At 39.1% G+C, this 21,176-nt stretch overlaps 1 protein-coding gene across 1 annotated transcript in view; it reads left to right on the top strand.

The window, feature by feature from the left end:
• The window catches only part of BARX2 (BARX homeobox 2), a 315,106-nt gene that overhangs the window by 218,214 nt on the left and 75,716 nt on the right, over positions 1-21,176 (top strand). Inside the window, exon 2 of the mRNA XM_044081097.1 lies at positions 15,631-15,943. Coding sequence (XP_043937032.1) covers positions 15,631-15,943 — 313 coding nt within the window. The remainder of the gene's footprint in view (positions 1-15,630; positions 15,944-21,176) is intronic.

Genomic DNA, 21,176 nt, shown 5'->3' with positions numbered 1-21,176 from the left:
GCCAGAAAAGAAAGAGAAGGTGAATTTTAATTTTGTTTTACATCTTCTCCCTTTTCTCCAGGTTTGTGTGATCTCAGAGCAGGTATATTTAAAGATTAGTTGAGTGGGGACTTGCTTCCATATCATGGGTAAAAGGCGGTTGCTTTCTGCAAAAAAAAATGTTTTTCCTGTGTTTTCTGACTTTGGAAGTACTGTTGTTTTGAGAATGTGACTGAGGATTTTAATGTTTTAGTCTGACCCTGAGTCAACTAAACGACATATGATTAATCATTATGAATCGATATGAAACCTTCTGTTTAGCCTTATTAACAATACTCATGGTCTGTCGGTGTACAATTTCTTTCAAAGACTCCATATACTGACTCTCCATTTTTAGCTTTAAGGGCACCTGTTCAAGATAAAAAATGATGACACCTGCAGTTTAGAAACAAGCACCTGGATATGACTACCACAGATCAAACTGTCTTTTAGTGTTTTACTAAGCAGTGCTGTCAGAAACTAAAGAGTTATAGGGTTTCTACTGCCTTTCATTTTGAAATTCATGCTTATCAGAGAATACCTACGGATACAAAAAGGGCTGCAGATAGGTTTTCTTAACTGCAACTGTTGTTTTTCTGCAAATGCATTCTTGCCATTAAGTTTCCGTTCGTTCTTCTTCTTGGCAGAGCATTTCCCATTCAGGAGCAGGTAGTGTGTGTTGTGTTGTGAAGCAATAATGTGATACCAGAGGAAAAATGACCTTTTCGATCTTTGAACTTTTGTGAACAATTCTGATAGTTTTTGATCTTTAAACTCTTTTGATATTCAGTATGTGCTTCTATTTTATGCAGGTGCAATATAATGACCACTGGCAACTTTTCGTCTTCATGTGTGTTCTGTGGAAGGAATAACTTTTAACTAACTTTCCCTGCAGCGCCTGTGAAACATTATTACTACTATTAAAGATTAAAGTAGAACTCTTTTGCCGAAGGTGTAAATGAGACCTCCCTCTTTCATTGAGTTACCTGTTGTCTACTTCAAGCATTTGGAAATGCTTTTTATTATGTCATTCACTAATCATGCTGTTTTATCACTGTGGTCGTGTAGGTGCTTATTTGCTTACTTACTGATGCCAAGTCCAAATCAAACAGCAAGGAGTGGTGAAGTACACGTGTCACCTTTCTTGCTTTAAGTGAGGTTCATATCCTGCAGGTATAGAAGGCTGTGGGTGAACAAAACACCTGGAATTCAGTAAGATTCCTGTTATTTTCCAGGAAAAGTAGCTTTGAAATCTGCAGCAATGCTTTCAGAATGTATTTTTCAAAAGTATTAGTTTGGGCAGTTCATAAAAAAGTATTCCTATCCTGCCAAAATTATATTTCTAAGCATCTTCTGTCAGTGAACTATGTTAATTATAATAAAACTTGTTCTTTAGTAGAATTTCTTTGTCTAAACAATCATCTATGACTCTCTCTTCTTCTTTTGGCTGCTCCCGTTAGGGGTCGCCACAGCAGATCAACTGTTTCCATTTCTTCCTGTCCTATGCATCTTGCTCTGTCACACCAACCACCTACATGTCCTCTCTCTCCTTGAGCAAAACAAAAATTACTTCTCTGTAAAATACTAAAGCAACAGTGGTGGTATTGAACTGTATAAGGTAAAATAAAATTCCTTTATTGTCATTGCACAAGTACAACAAAATTTGTAGCAATTCTCCCAAGGTGCATTCACACATAATGAACATGAAAGAAATAACAGAATACAATACAATACCAAGAAATATATATACAGTATAATGCAACACAGTGCAGTAAACACCCAAGTTATTGCACTTGGGTATAATTGCACATGAAAGGAATAAGGTAAGGTGCACAGGAATGTAAACACATACCTTATAGTGCAAATGGCTATTACCTGTACTCAGTGTGAGTGTTTAGCATTGTTCAGGTCACATATGGCTCTGGGATAGAAACTGTTAAGTCTGTTTGTCCGAGATGGAATGGACCTGACCCATCTGCCAGAAGGCAGCAGTTCAAGGAGGTGATGTCCAGGGTGAGAAGGGTCTTTCAAGATGTTGGTTGCCTTGCTGAGACAACAATAGCTGAAGACTTCCTCTGAACAGGGCAGTGAGCAGCCAGTGATTTACTTGGCAGAATTAATGATCTTTTGAAGTGCATTCCTGTCTGTGCTGAGCTATTGGCATACGAAGTGGAAATACAGCATGTCAGCACACTTTCAATAAAACAACAGTAAAAAGACACCAGTAGCTTCTCCTGCTATTTGTTTTTCTTGAGGATCCTCAGAAAATGGAGTCTCTGCCATGCCTTCTTGACTGCCTCTATGGTGTTTATCGACCAAGAGAGACTTTTTGCTACATGTAAAACTAGAAATTAAAGCCAGGAACCCTTTCCACATAGTCTGCATTGAGGTATATTGGGTTGTGTATCTGTGTTGTGCCTTCAGAAATCTATTATGAGTTCTTTTGTTTTGGTAGAGTTCAGGGCAAGGTTATTCTCAGTACACCATGCAGTCAGTCTTTGAACTTATATGCTGTCCTGTCTCTTCCTGAAATAAGTCCAGTCACTGTGGTGTCATCCACAAACTTAATGATAGTATTAGTAGAATGAGAGGAGACACAGTCGTGGGTGTAAAGAGTATACAGAAGGGGGCTCAGCACACAGCCTTATGGGACACCAGTGTTTAGCCTGAGAGTGGAGGAGAGGTACGGGCCTAGTCTAACCATCTGTGGATGGTTATTCAAAAAGTCTTTAATCCAACGGCATGTAGGTTCTGAAAGTCCTAGGCCGGTGTGTTTATTGAGCAATCTGTCCAGAATAACTGTGTTAAATGCTGAACTAAAGTCTATAAAGAGCATCCTCACATAGCTCCCCTGCTGCACAAGATGACAAAGTACAGTGTGTAAGGCAGTGGAGATGGTATCTTCCATAGACCTGTTTGCTCTGTAAGCATACTGATGTGAATTTGAGATAACTGGGAGATTGTCATTGATGTGTTGCTGAACCAGTTGTTCAAAACACTTCATGATGACTGGAGTAAGTGCCACTGGATGATGGTCACTGAGACTACTGATGACACGTTTGTTTGGCATTGGAATGATTGTAGCTGACTTCAGACAAGATGGAATAGTAGATTTAGACAAAGACAGGTTGAAGAGCTTTGTGAAGACCCCACAGAGTTGGTCTGTGTGTCCTTTCAGCACCCATCCCATCACTCCATCAGGGCCAGCAGCCTTTCTTGGATTAACTGCTTTGAGCACACATCTTACATCATGCTCTTCTACTGTGAAGGTGTGGTTGTAGGAGGCTAGTATAGGTACTGTGGAACTTCTGTGGCCTATCTGCTGGTGCCTAGGCATGACTGTCTTTGCTGTTTCCATCTCAAAATAGGCAAAGAAATAATTAAGTTCTTCTGCCATGGAGGTATCTCCATCAACAAGTAAGTAAAACCACACAGCAACTCAGCAAACACAAGAGAAATAAAAAAAACAAGCCAGTCACACCAGGTACTTAGCGTATTTGCAGTTTAATCCAAATGCTTTCGTCTTACTAGTTTCAGACTTCTTCAGAATAAAAAACAAAGTACACAAACCACATACTATGTACCCATTTCTCCGCCCCTTTCTTAATTAGTTAAATTCAGACCCACCCAGTTGTTAAAACATAGCACAACATAAAATGTTTATTGCATTCATTTGGATTAATCTGCAAATACGCTAAGTACCTGGTGTGACTGGCTTGTTTTTTTCACTTCTCTTGTGTTAGCTGAGTTGCTGTGTGGTTTTACTTACTAGTTTGTGTTTTATAGAGAGTGAGGAGCACTCGGTGGGCACCTTGGGTCCTGACATTAAACGGATGATGGAGTCAATAGCCACACTATTGGCAGCTGTTGCTGGACTTACCCAGAAGGTGGAGAGACTAAATGTCGAATTGAGCACAAGGAAGGACAATACTGGTGAATTATTAAGCCAGGAGCAATCTTTCATTACCTCTGCACAGAGGAACTGTAATACTGGTACTACAGAGAACGGTGTGACTATTTCTTTAAATTTAACAACTGGGCTTGCACGTTCTGAGAGGCAGGAAGTTGCTAATACCTCCAGCAATGTGAATCTGGAGTTTTCTGTTGAACAATGGCTCAGAGGTGATATGAACTGGTTGGGTGTGAGTTCACTTCATCAAAAAGACAATGGGACATTATACTCACAAATAAATCACTTCAAGGACTTAATTTACTAGACTGGATCCTAGTATCTCATCCCAATAAAGTGATACAATCAAGTGTCATACCAGACCCATTAGGAGACCACCTCCCTGCCTTCACCCATCGAGCTTCCCTCACCCCCCCTCACTCCCAATAGTTTATCCACACTCGGAACCTCTCTAACTTTAACCCTACTACTTTCTCTGATTCATTCAGGAATACCAATTGGAACCCCTGAAAACTCTTCCATTAGACTCAGCTGTTGACTTTTTCAATTCAACTTTCTTAAATGTCCTTAACTCCCTAGCTCCAGTAAGAACAAAAAGAGTAAAAACTAAGACTACCCTGTGGCTTACTAAATACACCAAAAAGATTATGCTACAAAGAGATAAAACCTGGAAAACATACCTCCAAACTAAACAACCAGACAGCTTACTTAAATACAAACAACTAAGAAACCTTGCCAAAAAACAAGTTATCAAAGATAAAAAGTCCTACTACATCAAAATGCAAACAAATCATGCAAGAAACCCGAAACAATTTTGGAACTCTATCAACTCTTTTCTTAGGCCAGGTACTAAAAACAATCCCTGCCCTGACATCAGCAAATCTGACCTTGAAATTGCCTCACTATTCAACACCTTCTTCACGACTTCTATTGCTGAGCTAACCAAGACCTTTACCAACAACAACCCTCAACCCCACCCCAACCAAACATCCTCTCCCTCCTCCCCCCCCTACTTTCGAACTCAAACCCATCTCCACCTACCAAATAAAGAAACTACTCTCTAAACTAAAGCCTTACTCCAATGCCCCCGACAACATTCCCTCCTCCTTCTTAAAAATAGCCTCCGATGGTATTGCTCTCCCTATTAGCATCCTGATCTATAGATCCCTACTTGAATCCTATGTACCCAAACTATGGCGCTCTGCATATATTCTTCCACTTCACAAGGGTGGCAAAAACTGTAACATATCTAATTTCCACCCCATAGCCATCCTTTCCCCTCTCTCTAAACTCCTTGAAAAATGCATCCACCTTCAGCTCTTGCCATTCCTTAGCAAACACCAGCTACTCTCTCCTACCCAACACGGCTTCCACCCAGGACATAGTACCAACACCGCCCTTCTCTCCTTCTTACATACTGTCAATTTAGCCCATAGCTCTGGTAATTTAGTATCCTCAGTTCTGCTGGACTTATCTAAAGATTTGATACCATCTCCCACATCCACCTTCTAAATCATCTGTCTTATCTCAATCTCTCCCACAAAACTCTCTCCTGGTTCTCCAGCTATCTTTCTGACAGGTCCCAGGCTGTCAAATGGGGTCAGGGCACCTCCACCTTCTGTCCTACCCCCACTGGAGTACCCCAAGGATCCATACTTGGCCCAGTTCTATTCAACATCTTTATTGACAACTTTTACAAGGCCATACCCAATACTAAAATTGTTCAATATGCTGATGATTCTACTTTTATCTGCTGCGCCTCCAACTTAACAGATCTCCAACTACAGACACAAACAGCCTTCTCAACTACCGAAAACTGGATGCTCCAAAATCACCTCTCATTAAATGCTAACAAAACTAAAATCCTTCTATTCTCTCCTTCTAAGTCCTCCCCTATTGATAAAAACTCATTCCAGATAACCAGCCATAACAACTCAATTTTAGAGGTCGTTCCCTCCGCCAAACTTCTTGGTGTAACCATTGATGAACACCTAAAATTTAATACTCACGTCCAGCTAAACATAAATAAAACCCACATAAAACTCGGCCTACTTTATAGAAACAACCACTTCCTCTCTCTTGCTACCAGACTAACTCTTGCCATTACTTATCTCCTTCCCTCTCTGCGGTATGGTGCCCCTCTGCTTACTAATTTATCCTCCTCACTATCCTCCAAACTAGAAGTATGTTACAATAAAATCTCCAGATTTGCTACCAAAGCCAAATCTTCCTCTCATCACTGTTCCTCTCTTCACTCATTAAACTGGCTTGAACTCCATAACCAACCTGACTTTCTCCAAATCACGACTGCCTATAGACTACTATTCCAACCTACCAAGTGTCCTGCACTATCCAGTATCCTACAGCCATATACTCCCCATAGAACACTTAGATCTACCCACCAAAACCTAATCATCAAACCCAAGTGCCCAGCTGGCCAACTTCTGCTTTCCTTCACCTTAGCCAAAAAATGGAATGCTCTTCCCTCCACTCTTAGGACCTGCGATAACCTCGAAAACTTTAAAACTCTTCTTCATTCTCACCTTTACGCAAACAGGAAATGCAACTGTACTCTTCACTCTATACCTTTTAAGGTCTCCTCCACTTTTACTCCTGGCTAACCTCTCACCTAGCTAACCTTGCTCATTTGTATTATGTATAAATAACTATACTGTAAAATCTAGCCTCAAGGCAATTTGCCTATTTTTAACATCGAAAACAAAATTGTAATTGTTTGTTTCTTCATGAATGCTACCTGTTTATTTGTCAGTAATGCAAAGTTTCTTAATTATTCATGTAACTATGTATTGTTGGAGCTTTTCTCCCCAGGCCTTCACTGAAAACGGGCTCCCCGAGCCCAGTGGACCTCCCTGGTCATCAAACTGGAATAAATAAATAAATAATATAAGAAAATTCAACTTGAAAATGGTTACCTGGGCAAGTGCTTAAGATATGAACAAATTCCTAAGGGGTTATGAATGTGGAAGTACCCCAGTGGACTATCTAAAGACTCGCTTTTGTACCATGAGCTTATTCAATTGTTCAATAGATAAGGCTGTGATTTGTTGAATGTATTAATAGTTGACAATAATAGACAATTACAAATGATAGATGGTAAAATAGTTAAACTGAATGACACTATCAAAAATTATTTGTTATTTGAACACAAAATTAGGGAATTTAACAGTGTTTTTAGTGATGTTGAAAGAAGTTTAAAGGACATTAAGAGCAGGAAGGACAAAAAACCTTTGAGGGACAAGCTAGACTATGAAAATGGGGGTTCCTATCAGCATTTCGAATGTTGAAAACGCCAAATTTAATTTAATCGAACTGAAATGTTTGAAATCTCAGAAGAGCAAACTGACGGAACATCGATTTCTTTCCCAGGGAAAGAAATCGGTGGGCTGTCATCGGAGTTTGCTATTTCCTCCACTGTGGTGTGAGAGTTATGGACCTTAGGGTTAGGGTGCAGGTTAAGGTAAGTGGATAGTTAGTAATGTATGTATGGTGTAGTGTAGGGTTGGGTTTTGTTAACTGTATGTGTGTGTATTTATTGCTTTGTTTGTGTGTAGTTTTGTAGGGTATGTGTGCGATAGTTACGGACCTTAGGGTTAGGGTGCAGGTCAAAAACACAAATATGGACTGTAATACTATCACCAGCCCCCCCCCCATGCCCAATAGTGAATGCAAAAGCATCAAAAACATTTAGTATTGCAAAATTTGTGGATTTTAAAGTCAAATGTGCTTGAGAATAGGGCAATGTTGCTGAGAGATTCTTGGGACTTTTTTGGGAAAGTTAGACAAGAAATGTACGATGATAACTTACTAACAGTGACTATAGACATTTGTGATTTATTTTCGGTCATCCCACATGAACAGGGGATTGACTGTTTTTTTTATTACCTAGTCAAAAACACAAATATGGACTGTAATACTGTCTCTCCTTAGAGGGCGTGCCTTGAACTTGTGTTAGAGAACAACTTTGTGAGCTTTGAGGGGCATTTATTTAAGCAGAGACAGGGGGTAGTAATGGGTGCATGCTGTGCCCCTGTCTTTGCTAACATAGTGCTAGCCCAGTGGGAGGATCTTTTTGTCTTTAATTCACCTTTTAAAGACTGTTGGGTGGTCTATGGCCGATTTTTAGATGATGTGGTACTATTTTGAAAGACGGTGAGGATAGGCTAAATGAATTCTTTCAATATATTAATGAAACAACACATTTTCTGTGATTTACCGTGTGTATGGACAGAGATGTACTTCACTATTTGGATGTCACCATTAGAAAGGATTATAACAACAAGGTTTTTACGTCACATCTTTATAGGAAGCCGACTTCTTCTAATTCCTTGCTGCACTGCAATAGTTGACACACTACACATCAAAAGAGAGCCTTGGTTAAAGGCCAATTTGTAAGACTGGCCAGAATGGTTTCTGTACTGGATGATTTTCTCCAGAAATGTGAGATTCTGGAGGGTATGTTAACTAAAAGGGGGTATCTGAAGGAGATGGTGGTCAATATAATGAGGGAGGTACAGACAAAAAGGAATGAAGGGGTGTATCATGTGTTGTTGGACAACACCATTCCTATGTTACAAACACTTGGACAAGGGAACAGAACGAGTTATGGTAGGGCACTGATATTACCATATAGCATTGACTATTATGACATTTGTAACACTGTCAAGAAATAATGGAGAATTTTCAGTATGGACCCCAAGTTACTTTCCTTGTTAGGGGAAATAACGACCATTGTATACAAAAAAGAGGCTTATTTCAAGGGGATATTGGAGAGTAGCCATGGTGGAAGGGTTGATGGTGGATGTTTTAAATGTGAAAGATGTGCCCAATGTCAACATGTAGTTCACCAAGATAGAATTACTATTGTGAACTTTGGTACCATTAAACCACTTAAAAATTATTTTTATTATTCTAAAGGAGTTGTATATGTTGCAGTATGTCAGGCATGTGGCAGTCATTATGTGGGGAAAACCAAGAGAGCATTCAGGATTAGGATCTACAAGCATATCTATGAAATTAAACATCGCAATGAAAAAAAATGCCCTATACAGACATATTAGGGAGAACCCTGCACATGCCTTTAAATTTTGTGCCATAGATCATATTGATCTAGGACCTAGGGGTGGGCCAAGTGATGAATTTTTAAAATTCAAAGAGCTAAAATGGCAAATTAAACTTAATTCTGATGAAAAGCCTGGACTTAATGACAGGCTGTCATTAAGTTCTTATTTGAAATTGAAAGCAACATATTTTTTATGACTTTTATGATATTATTTGCAATATTTAGTATGTTTTGTGAGTTTGTAACAGAGTATTAAATGAATGCAATATGCCTTTTATGTTGTGCTGTGTTTTAACAACTGGGTGGGTCTGAATTGAACTAATTAAGAAAGAGGTGGAGAAATGGGCATATAGTATGTCTTTGTGCGCTTTGTTTTTTATTTACAAGAAGTCTGAAACTAGTAAGACAAAAGCGTTTGGATTAAACTGCAAATGCGCTAAGTACCTGGTGTGACTGGCTTGTTTTTTCACTTCTCTCGTGTTTGCCATGGTATCTCCATCAAAACCCATACGGTTACTGGTTTTATGATTGGTGATGTGCTGAATACCTTGCCATAGTAATTGTGGGTCCTTGTTGGTGAAGTGGTCCTGTATCTTCCTTTTATAGGCCGCTTCTTTAGCTTCTCTGATGGCTTTCTTTAGGTTGGCTTTAGCCACACTGTAAAGGACTCTGTTGCCAGACCTGAATTTTGTATTGTAGGGTTTGAGAAGAGATCTGACCTCCTTCATCATCCAGGGCTTCTAATTGGGGTACAAACGAATGTGCTTGCTAACAGTGACATTGTCAAGACAGGTTTTTATGTAGCAGAGTACTGTTGATGTGTACTCTCCCAGATCCTGATCCTCAAAAATGTCCCAGTTAGTTCTTTCAAAGCAATTCTGCAGCTGTGAGAGTGCACCTTCCAGCCATATTTTAACAATCTTTGTAGTAATCTGTTTTTTTCTCCTAACAGGAGTGTATGCAGGAGTCTAGAGTATGGACAAATGGTCTGTCTGCCCTAGATGAGGCAGCTGTTTTGCTCTATAGCCATCCTTGATATTTGAGTAGGCCTTGTCCAGTGCATTTTCCTTCCTTATTGCACATTTGATGTGTTGGTGAAATATGGGGAGAACTGACTTCAAGTACATCTGATTGAAATCACCAGCTATGATATGGACAACTTCAGGATGGATGTTTTGTTGCAAGTTAATGCTGTCAAACAGGTGACCTAGAGCTGTGCAAGCATTAGCATCTGGTGGAATGTAAACAGCTGCGGCTATAAGAGCAGTGAAATCCCGAGGTATATAATAGGGCCTGCATTTGATTGTCATACACTCCAGGTCAAGAGAGCAGTAATAGTCTACAATCTTTGCGTTGTTACACTAGCTGTTATTCACATAGATGCAAAGCCCCCCACCTCTGCTGTTACCTGAGTCTTTATTCCTGTCCCACCGAAAAGCTGTGCGCCTGCCAGCTCAATGGCTGCATCTGGTATTACACAAGTGTAGCCACATCTCTGTAAATAATAAAATGCAACAGCCTGTTGCAAGTTTGTTCTCAGAAATCTGTAGCAGACGTTCATCCATTTTATTTGCGATAGATCTGGCATTAGCAAGAAATATGCTGGGAAGAGCATAACTGCATCTAGAGAAAAAAAACTTTAAACATTTTAACAGTTTTTATGGTGAAACAGAATAAAATGCTTGTTCATATAATGTTGTGACACCTCTTCTTCAGAATCTAAGGAAATAGCCAAAGGCTATCAGTAAAAGTATCTGGTTAAATGCTGAAAACTACTATCGTTAAAACATGACTTCAAATTGCAGTGTTGTCAGTCAATCTGTGAAGAGGCAAGTTACTCAATGTAAAACTTAGGCATACTCCCAAACTTTACAATAAAAAATGTACCTCTATCTTTTTAATTAAACTGCTTTTCTTAAAAAACAACATGTTAGTAACGTTAACATTTAGTAAATATAATTCCTAGAGTTTTGCCATGAAACACGTATTTTAAAAGGGGCAAAGAAACATTCAGATTCAAAATAAAGACTTCCCTGAAAATAAAAGGCACATATGAGACAGTAAACCAAATACAGAGATGTAAGCGAAAAATGAGACAAGGAACACAGTCAAAGGTTTGCTGATGAGATCCAAATGAGGGCCTGAATCCGAAATAAGGATGTACAATTTATTGTGCCATGACAACCAAAATAAAAACTTGTAACATGTAGATTAAAACGCCAAAACACATTAACACTATAACAAGTGATAATATGTTTTCATATTTCATATTAAAACGTATTATCACTTGTTATAGCATGAATGTGTTTTGGCGTTTTTATCTACATGTTACAAGTTTTTATTTTGGTTGTTGTGGCACAATAAATTGTACATCCTTATTTCGGAATCGGACCTTCATTTGGATCTAATCAGCGAACATATGAGACAGTAACTTATACTGACTTCACAGATATGTGCGTGTGTGCGCGTGCGTGCGCGTGCGTGCGTGTGTGTGTGTGTGTGTGTGTGTGTGTGTGTGTGTGTGTGTGTGTTTGTGTGTGTGTGTGTGTGTGTGTGTGTGTGTGTGTTGCCTTGTGTACTTTGTACATCAAATAATACAATGCAGTGGTCAGATAAGAAGTTTACTCACCTGACTGTGTACCATTATGTCGGCTAAAGTAATTAATAAATATAGCAGTGATAGGGTCTTGCCAGGCAGATAAATTGTGGAAACATCAATATTCATCGCAAATCCTGTTATAATCACATTGCCAGGTTTGCCACTGGTCTGCCTTTTAGGACACATCACTGCATCAATCTTAACCAGCTTGGGTGGCTTGAACTATCCAGTCTAATCCAATATAACCTACTGATTATGGTTAATAAAATCCTTTATAATCCGGATAATACCCCAGCACTTAAAAATCTTTTCACCCCCTATAACAATCCACAACTGTTTCAATCCTCGAACAGACTACTAATGCAGACAATCAAAATTAACAATGCAGCTGGTGATGCCCTCTTTGCAAACTCTGCAGGCAGAGCCTGGAACTTACTTCCAGCTGATATGACTTTGTTCTCCTCCCTAGGCCAATTTAAAACTAGACTCAAACAACATCAGGCACTAAACTGGCTTTGCCACTGCAACAAGCCTGGCTATCTCTCATCAAGAATGTGAAAAATCTATTAATCAGATTACTTTTGAACTTACCCCTGACTGCCACTAGGGAGTAACTCTAACCAGTTGAACTTGTCTATTCATGTTTGCTTATGTATTCTTTGTCTATACCATATTTGTAATATGTTTTCATTGTTTTTATTGCATCTGCTTACCTTGGAGCTTTTCTCCCCGGGCCTCCGCTGAAAATGGACATGGTCAACAAATGTAAAATAAATAAATAAATACAATCCATGGTATATGTTCATACATGCATACATACAGTCTGAAAAGCTATACAATTTGTGTAATCCTGTTTCATCTCTGCTACATTTGCATAGACTATGTTGGTTATTAGTCTGAAAAGGATTAAACTGTGTCTGCAACAATAGTCACTCAACTAAGCTATATTATGGCACCTATTAAAATTGGCAGTTTTTGTACAGCTCATTAAGTTTTTGGTTATCTTTCATTCAGCCAACAAAACTCTACATATTCTCTACTTTAAGCCTTATTTTCTTTGTGACATTTCAGCATGTTTGCCCTGCTCTAAACCCTAAACCTTGCTGAAGGTTCTATAGGCCTGTTGTTTTGACAAGAATTTATCCACCTTCATGTTACTTATCCTAATTTATAGTCACCTTTACAGTCCAGGTTACATCCCTTTACATATTTCCCCATTCTTCAGCTTCAGGAGTGCATCTTTGTAATGCTAGGTGTGCAATGATGTCACAAGAAGATTATGCTTATCAACATAATGGCTTTGATGATATCACCTTCATGAAGTAACCCCCCCCCCACACACACACACACACACTCATGTTCCACAATCAATCAGATTTTTCTCCAGGCCTGCTACTTCTCAAGCACTGGCATGCTTATTCACAAAGAGCTGTCTACCTGGCCATCATAGGCAGGAACTTTCCAAGGGAAGGGGGACTTCCTTGAGCAATGACTGCAATCATACATACTATTCAGAATTGTAAACAATTCAGAAAAGCAATTTGATCCTGGAAAACTATCAGAAATTGCAAACTTCTTGTCTAAGGCACTGCACATTCATTCAGATTTATTCCTTTATGTCCAGGCTCTGTTTGGAATATTCTGAGAATCATGCATTCTCCTAGATGGCAGCTTGCTTTAGTCATGTAATGTTTTGGTGAGAAAAGAATTAACGAAAAAAAAAATGCAATTGTTGTCCATTTAACCCTTTTCATTCATACTAGCATTTTTTGGCCACTGCCATTTCTTTTCCTGCAGCTACCACATTATCCTTGAAGACAACATCAGTACAAGAAAAGACAATGCATGGTCAGCAACTGTATCCTTGATTCAGTTTTTATAAACTTCTTCTCCTGTCAGCTTGTTCTCATTAGAGGTCACCACAGTGGAACAATGGTCCACAGAACAATTGGCAGTGGAGTTTTACGGTGTCAAGTTCCCAGCCCGATGATCAACCACCCACACCAGGTGCACACATGCGCACACACACACCTAGGGCCAATTTACAGTGTCCAATCCATCTGTAGCATGTCTTTGGGATGTGGGAGGAAACCAGAGCACCTGGAGGAAACCCACATGACCACAGGGAGGACATGCAGACTCTGACAGAAGGCACCTCAGCTGAGAATCGAACTAGAGAACCTCTTGCTGTAGACGACAATGCTAACTACTGCACAACTGCAGCCTCCCAATGGACTGTTTATTCCAAACTTGGTAACCATCTCCAGCCAAGGTTATATTAAGTAAAGGAATGCAGGGGGTAATGCCTCACTATATAGAATGTAATGTGGGGTGCTCTTTCTCAATTGTATAATGCCTCACTATATAGAATGTAATGTGGGGTGCTCGTTCTCAATTGTATCCAGGGATTTATTTATTTTTTTATAAAATAGTCCACCACTTAATCTCATTTTAGTGTACCATACTGGCATGTTCCTTCTCCCTACATCTGTATCATAACTGCTCCTTTTGTTTTATATATTTCTCCCAGAATTACCTGTAACATGAATGACTTCAAGACATTAACAGCCTTGTTTTGCTACCTGTAGCCACACACTGGAGTAGCATGTCCCTTATGTACTACTTCTCTAATTTTTTGAATAACTTAAATCTTTATCTTGGTTCTGCTTCTTACCTGACATTTTCCTTGCCACTTCACAGAGTTTTGCATCAAACCAGAAGGTAACAGATATGGCCTCATACATTATAAACATCCTCTCTTCCTTCCTTGATGCACCTGTTATTGCCTTCTCTAAGTCAAAGCATTTAAGAAAAGCTATGATGAGGACCCAAATGGAGAAAAGATAATTTGCACTATGCCTCGCAAAGTAACTTCAGATTAATCTCTTCCAGGCATTATTCAAGTCCCATGTGGCAAACAGGACTCAGTTCCAAATACAGATATAAATGGACAATGTCCACTTATACATCATCTCTGGACCAGTTACTCAAATTTGAGGGCTTATAAACACTTGAATAAATAAAAGCCTGTTTGCTTTCCTGTGCAGAAACATTATTTCAGGACCTAAGCTTCATGCTTGGAACAGACTAGGCAGAAAAGCTATCAGGGTAGTGTATGAGACAGCACACACAGCTACACTCTACAGCAAAACAAAACCAACAAATTAAAAAAAATAAAAAGATAATGGCTGACTACCACTTGGCTGTGTTGCTCCTACTAATGAGCTGTGGTGAAATGAATAGATCAGCAAGGCAGTGAACTGACTGGATGCCTGATTTAAAACTATTATTCATTCTACCCACAAACTAAAAAGTTATATTTTTTAAATAAACATGAATGGTGGTATTGTGGCTCTGCATTAAACAGAAGATAAATACATAATAGTAGTTCATTCACTCTCTCCATTCATTTATTCATTCATTTTTAAGATACTTGCTTTATTTTTTCAGGGCCTTGGGGGGATTTGGAACCTAGCCTGGCAGGCAGAGCACATTAGATATGCAGCTAGGCCTGCACAGGTCATTAACCCATTACTGGACATAGATACCCACTCACACCAATGGTCACCAGTTTAGTCCATCATAATATCTCTCTCTCTCTCTGGAATATGGCTGGAATAAAGGCCTGTAGTCAAAATCTATGGTTAATCAGAGAGGACAAGATGTACAAACTCTGCAGAGAATATACCCACTAGAGGGACAGGAGAACCCCAGTTGTGGAATCTGCAATCCAAGTACTGTAAGGCAGCAATACAAAATACTGCAGAAATATGACACCCACAAAACCTGTTTGCCACCCTAACTAGCTGAGTTGCCTTAAAGTCAAGCTAGACAGAACTTGGAGGTGCCAAAAAAAGCTTGTTAACTGGAATTGTAGCAATGACTGTAATCTGTGGTCACATACTATCAAACAGATAATGTATGCTTACAGTGTTATCTAACTAGTGAAACATGCAATTATCTGTAATAACTGTTATCTGTTATAAATGTATATTTGTTTTGTTGGCTTTTTGTGTCTTCCAGGTCCTTCTTCTTTGAGAGAATTCCCTGTCTTCTCGCTAATCACACGGCAGCCAACACAACTTGCTCATCTTTCCTCAGTGACCCAGGCATCTCATATGCCACACCTTTTGTCTCCTCATGCCTCAACAGGTGGGCCACGCTCTGATACCCCTGCCAGTGAAACTCCACTAAGCCTCAGCAGTGAATCTGAGGCAGAACAGCCTGCAACCCGCCTGAAAAAGCCCCGACGGAGTAGAACTATTTTCACAGAACTGCAGCTGATGGGACTGGAGAAGAAGTTTCAAAAGCAGAAATACCTTTCAACTCCAGACAGGTGAGGGTAACTATGAAGGACCATCTGTAATATGTAGTCTCATTGAGTGGATGTGAGCCAGCTACATACACATAATATCTTCATAATGCTTTCCAACAGGCTTACCAGTCAGAAGTACAGTATAATCAAATGATTGATTAGATAAAAAACACAGCTGTGAAACAGAAGAATTAGGTTTATATGTCACCACTGTTATAATTTCATTCTAAAGTCATCAGATCACTCAGCATGTCTGTTTTTTGGCTTCTCAAATCTCTTAGTTTTATTTTCTTACACTTTCCTAGAGCTCTTGGTTCTTATGTAACCTCTTTTTTCTTCCTCACTGCTTCCTTGTTAAACTCTTGTCAGGTAAAGCTCTCAGTACATAGAAAGCATCCTGGGAGAAGGTGTGTATGAGTCCATGTGTGTGGTGGTATTCCAAAGAAAGAATCACTCTGATATTATTAGTATATATACCAATGTTTCTGCTGGTGATAGCAGTGGTAGGTAAGTGCTTACAAACAACTGTGTAACATGATGAGAATTATTTTATGTTTATTAAAATGCAATGAAGTGCATGCAATGTCAGCGCAGAGCAAATCATTTTATAGCTATGAGTTATCAATATTAGAAAACATTTTGTAGAGAAGTAAACTCACTAATGAGAAGAAACAACTCCCCAACATTTACTTTATTTTTGTTTTGTTTATGAGGAATATCCAGTGGCATCAGGTGACTTCAAAGCAAGGGGTGGGGCTACAGAAGCAAATGAATGGGTAGGGGTAACTGGAATGGGATAGGGCTCTACTATAGCAGGTTAATAGCCATTACCTGTGATTAAACAATTACAGTCATTCACCTTTATTCATAGACTGCATCAATATGTACCCACTCAAAGCCATTTTACTGAATATATTCACCTCAGCCTTAGGTGAAATGGAATGTTAGATAAAGGACATAATGGGGACCTCTGTTGCACTCCAATCCCCTTCATCTCCACAGTGCTTCTCCGTTGCCCCCCCCCCCCCATTCTGGCCCACACCATTCAGACAGATTACTTCTCTTGTTTTCTGCACACTTCTTAAATCCCCCTCAGGCTTTTACTACAGTTTAATGGGCCAAGACTTTGCTGTAACAAGCTGGGAGGAAGCAACTGAATTAAGCCATGGGTCTGGGGACCAATAGGCCCCTGAGAAGTCATATGGTTCTAGATGCTCTGAGGTACATCTTACAGCATTTTTTAAATTTTTTTTGTTCCAATAATGACCTGAATAAAAATCATGAGTAAGGAAAGAAATTCAGTCTAATTTCTTTCTTTCAAGAAAAATAAATTGTGTATAAAGCTTAATGTTCAAAGCCAACAAAATTATAATCTCCCATTAAACTGAGAAGACAAATTCTTGCAAGGCTATATAAAGCATATTTGAAAATACTACTGCCTTCCTGTCCCTCCAAAAATGTATATAGTTTTTGTGTATCCACCTAGCTTTACATTAAGCTAAAAGTAAAAGCTCAAATGGCCAGAGGTATATATTATAAGGCTGAGAGTCCAGGAGACTAAACCAAAGCACATGAATAAAACAAACAGTCAAGGGAGTACATGCATATTCCACACAGAAGGCATCAGAGCCAAAAACTCAACCAAAGAGCCAAGCAATGTTTGACGGTAACAATATTCAATGTTACTACCTGCCAATGATCATTTCCTATCACATATCATGCCCAGACTGACACTGAGAGGCAATTCTTGAGTAGAATGCTGATGTCTGATTGTGATAGATAGTGAAACAATTATGGCCAACTTGTTACTTCTGGATAAGCTGCAACCCTTCTGCCACACATGCACTGTCATTTTCATCACAGACAATCTCCATACTTACCAGTTACAACCACTTTATTGACTGTGCACCTCAAGTATCTAACTATAAATAGAGCCAGTAAAGTATGCCACCTGTCTTCACATAAATGTACAGCACTTCTGCAAAGCCAGAATGTCAGCTGCATAATGTGAACATCCATGTCAATCACATTCATTAACAGACAGTCCCCATACCCAGTAATTAAAGAAATAACAGCATTATTTATTTATTGACATTTGTTTTCAACAGCGGCCCAGGGAGAAAAGCTCCACATTGACATAATGTGGTTACAGTTAAATAAACTTATTACAAAACCTAATACTGAGCAACATAATAACCTAAACAAAAATTCAACTTTGCTTCATACAATGTGAAACTATACATACATATTGCAAATATATGGGTAGATATAAGAGATAATAGAGCCTTGGGGTACACTAGTGGAGACTTGCAGGTGGGTGGGGGAGGGGGTATTCTACCATTTTACAGACTGGAGCCTATCAGTTAAATAGCTACTGAACCACAATAATGAGTAAGGGGATAGTCCGAGTTGAGACAATTTGGTACATGAGTTTAGGGTGAGAAGGCTTTAGACAGGTTATGGAACTGGGAGGAAACAAAGTCACCTGAGTCCCTCTATTTGCTAATGATGTTAGTGAATGATAAGAGGGTAGTAGTTGTACTGTGTGTTGGATAGATGTTAAGAGCTGTTCTTGTAGGAGTATGAATACATCTTTCAAGAATTTTGAGACATGATAATATTGCAGTAGGCCTGAAGTTACAGACATCAGCATAGATGCCATGTTTATGAAGATAGATAATACAGGATTTTTTCCATAATGAGGGTGCGATGCCCCACCACTGAACCAGTAATCAAGGAGCCTCAATCCTCACCACTGACACCAGTGGGGAACGTACACTGAGAGGATGACAAGGTGTAAATACAGTATTACCAGATGCAACTCTCTGCATTAAGTGCAATTTCCCTTAAGAGCACACAGAGACCACAGTCAGTCCAGGGCTGGTTTCTCCCTCTTTCTCCAAATCCCCAGTAAGTCTCCCCACTGGCACAGCTATAGAGTTGAGATCTCAGCTGAGTGGCCAAGCCAAGACCTCCAGCACCCTCTCTGTCAAACCAGTGCTTTGTGTTCCTGCTCAAGTAGCTGACACACACACTCTGTGAGGTTTGATTTACACACACACACACACACACACACACACACACACACACACACACACACACCCACACCCACACATTGGAAAGGCTGGCATAGGTTTACCAGCTATGCCCCCTTTTGCCCAGACTATAAGGTAGTTGTCACTGCCACCAGCCAGCTCCTTATCAGCAACTTTAAGGCCCTTAAAAAGGGTGTCCAATCTTACTGTGTAATGTTACTATTAATACAAATGGTAGCTTCACCAAGAGCAAGGCTGTAAGGAGTGGCCCACAGTGTCACCAAGTAAATATGAAAGTACTCTCAGAACTTAAATATCTCTAGACAGATCAGCCACAATGAAAGGTTTAAATATATTTAATAATAAATAATAAAAAAACAAGACAATACAATACAAAAGATATATTTACAGTGACATCAGAGTTCAAAATCACAGGAAATATTTAAAACAACATTGCAGGACAGTCTCAAATAAATAAAGAAAAATATCTAAGCTAAGCTTTGCTATATTCCTGACTATATCTAAAATAATTAGTATACTCTAACTTACTTACCGAGCAAGGCAGATGTGGTGAATGGATCTTCTAGCTGATGTTGTCAGGTCAAAGACAGAATACAGAATGCTGTATCTCTCCAAGAGACCTCTCAAATTAATATCACAAATATTACTGCTGGGCTAGCTTGCAGAATGACATAATTTCTTGTCATCTAGCTTCTAGTCCCCAGGCCCTAAACAACCATTGAGGGCAGCAGGTAGCGTTTAGCATCTACCTGTAAAAATAAATAGACAAGGGCTTTTCCTCAGATCTTTGGCAGATACTGGAAGTCATAATATAGTAAAACACTTCCAAGACAATGCAGAAAGTTCTCTAGTTTTAGACATTGTGACTCCTTGCTGCCATAAAGTAATTTAATTTCAGCTATTTTTCTGAAATTTATTAGACTGAGGTTAACCTCCTGTATCTCAGTTTCCACTGTTAAAATATATACATTTACACAGTTACAGTAGTGCATGTACATTTCTGTTTTTTTCCAGTAGGGCACGATGTGAATCCATTTTAAATACAAGCATTTTGCAAACCCTTTTCAACACACATGTCTGTATAAACAAGTTTGATATACACGTAACATACACTTCTAATGCAGTTGTAACACAAGCATCTTATACAAATCATTTCAATATTCACCAATGACATATAATTATTTACAAAATTCCAGATAATTGTGCTGGCAGTATCTCCTTTCGTGACAGAGAGTATATAGCTTTTAACTATTGATCTACGAATAAGGGTAGAAACTAGGTATGCTATGGCATCATCAGTTATCTTTAGGTACTCAGGCAGGAGGTTATCAACAGCAGAAGAACAAGGTTTGACTTTAAGTAGAAGTTTTTTTTTAAATCACTGATGTAGAGACAGGTCCTATATGAAGTTACTAGCAATGGATATAAATGGTGAATAAGGTTAATATATGGATGGGCGGGGAGAATAAAGAAAGTGGTAATGTGTATGGCATATGGAGAATGTTGGCTTTGGTCAAACTTGTTGATTGCAGAAATGCTAGGACTGGATGTTTTTGTGGGGGTGGTAGAAGCACTGGAAGGGGTTAAGAATTTTCAGTTAGGGAGTCAATCCAGTCTATGAAGTATGCATTGAATAAGGTAGCAATTTCTAGTGGAGGGCTATTATGAGAATGCCTAGCAGCCTTGTATGAGCCTGGCTGTAACAGATTGCAGAATTTCTGGGGTCATTTTATGTTAAAGTTGTAGATGGCTGTAATAGTGTTTTAGTTGCAGGTTATAGGGAGTTTTCAAACACACACACACACACACACACACACACACACACACACACACACACACACACACACACACACACACACGTGACCATCAATTACAGAAATTTGTATTTTGTGACTGTGCACCTTAGAAATTTGATTCCAGTGAAATAAATGAATAAATACATAAATAATTGACGCACAGGGATTTATCTTCTCTGCTGTCAGAATACTGTGTGCAACCTACTGCAACGTTTCAACATTTATCTCAACCCCTTAGCTCAAGAATCTTGGAGAAAGATAAAAAAAATAACAGAGGACCAAAATCAGGGACAGCTATTTCCTTTATGTACTTAGAAATTTGCTAGAACAACAGGCTTTGAATTGATATATTTTCTGAAGGTTATTAAGTTTGAAACTCAGATGTCTGTTATTATTATTTAG

The sequence above is a fragment of the Protopterus annectens genome, chromosome 8.part0 (genome assembly GCF_019279795.1).
Source record: "Protopterus annectens isolate FY-2018-M chromosome 8.part0, PAN1.0, whole genome shotgun sequence".
In the NCBI taxonomy this organism is placed as follows: Eukaryota; Metazoa; Chordata; order Ceratodontiformes; family Protopteridae; genus Protopterus; species Protopterus annectens.
This window is presented reverse-complemented; position numbering and strand designations above follow the sequence as displayed.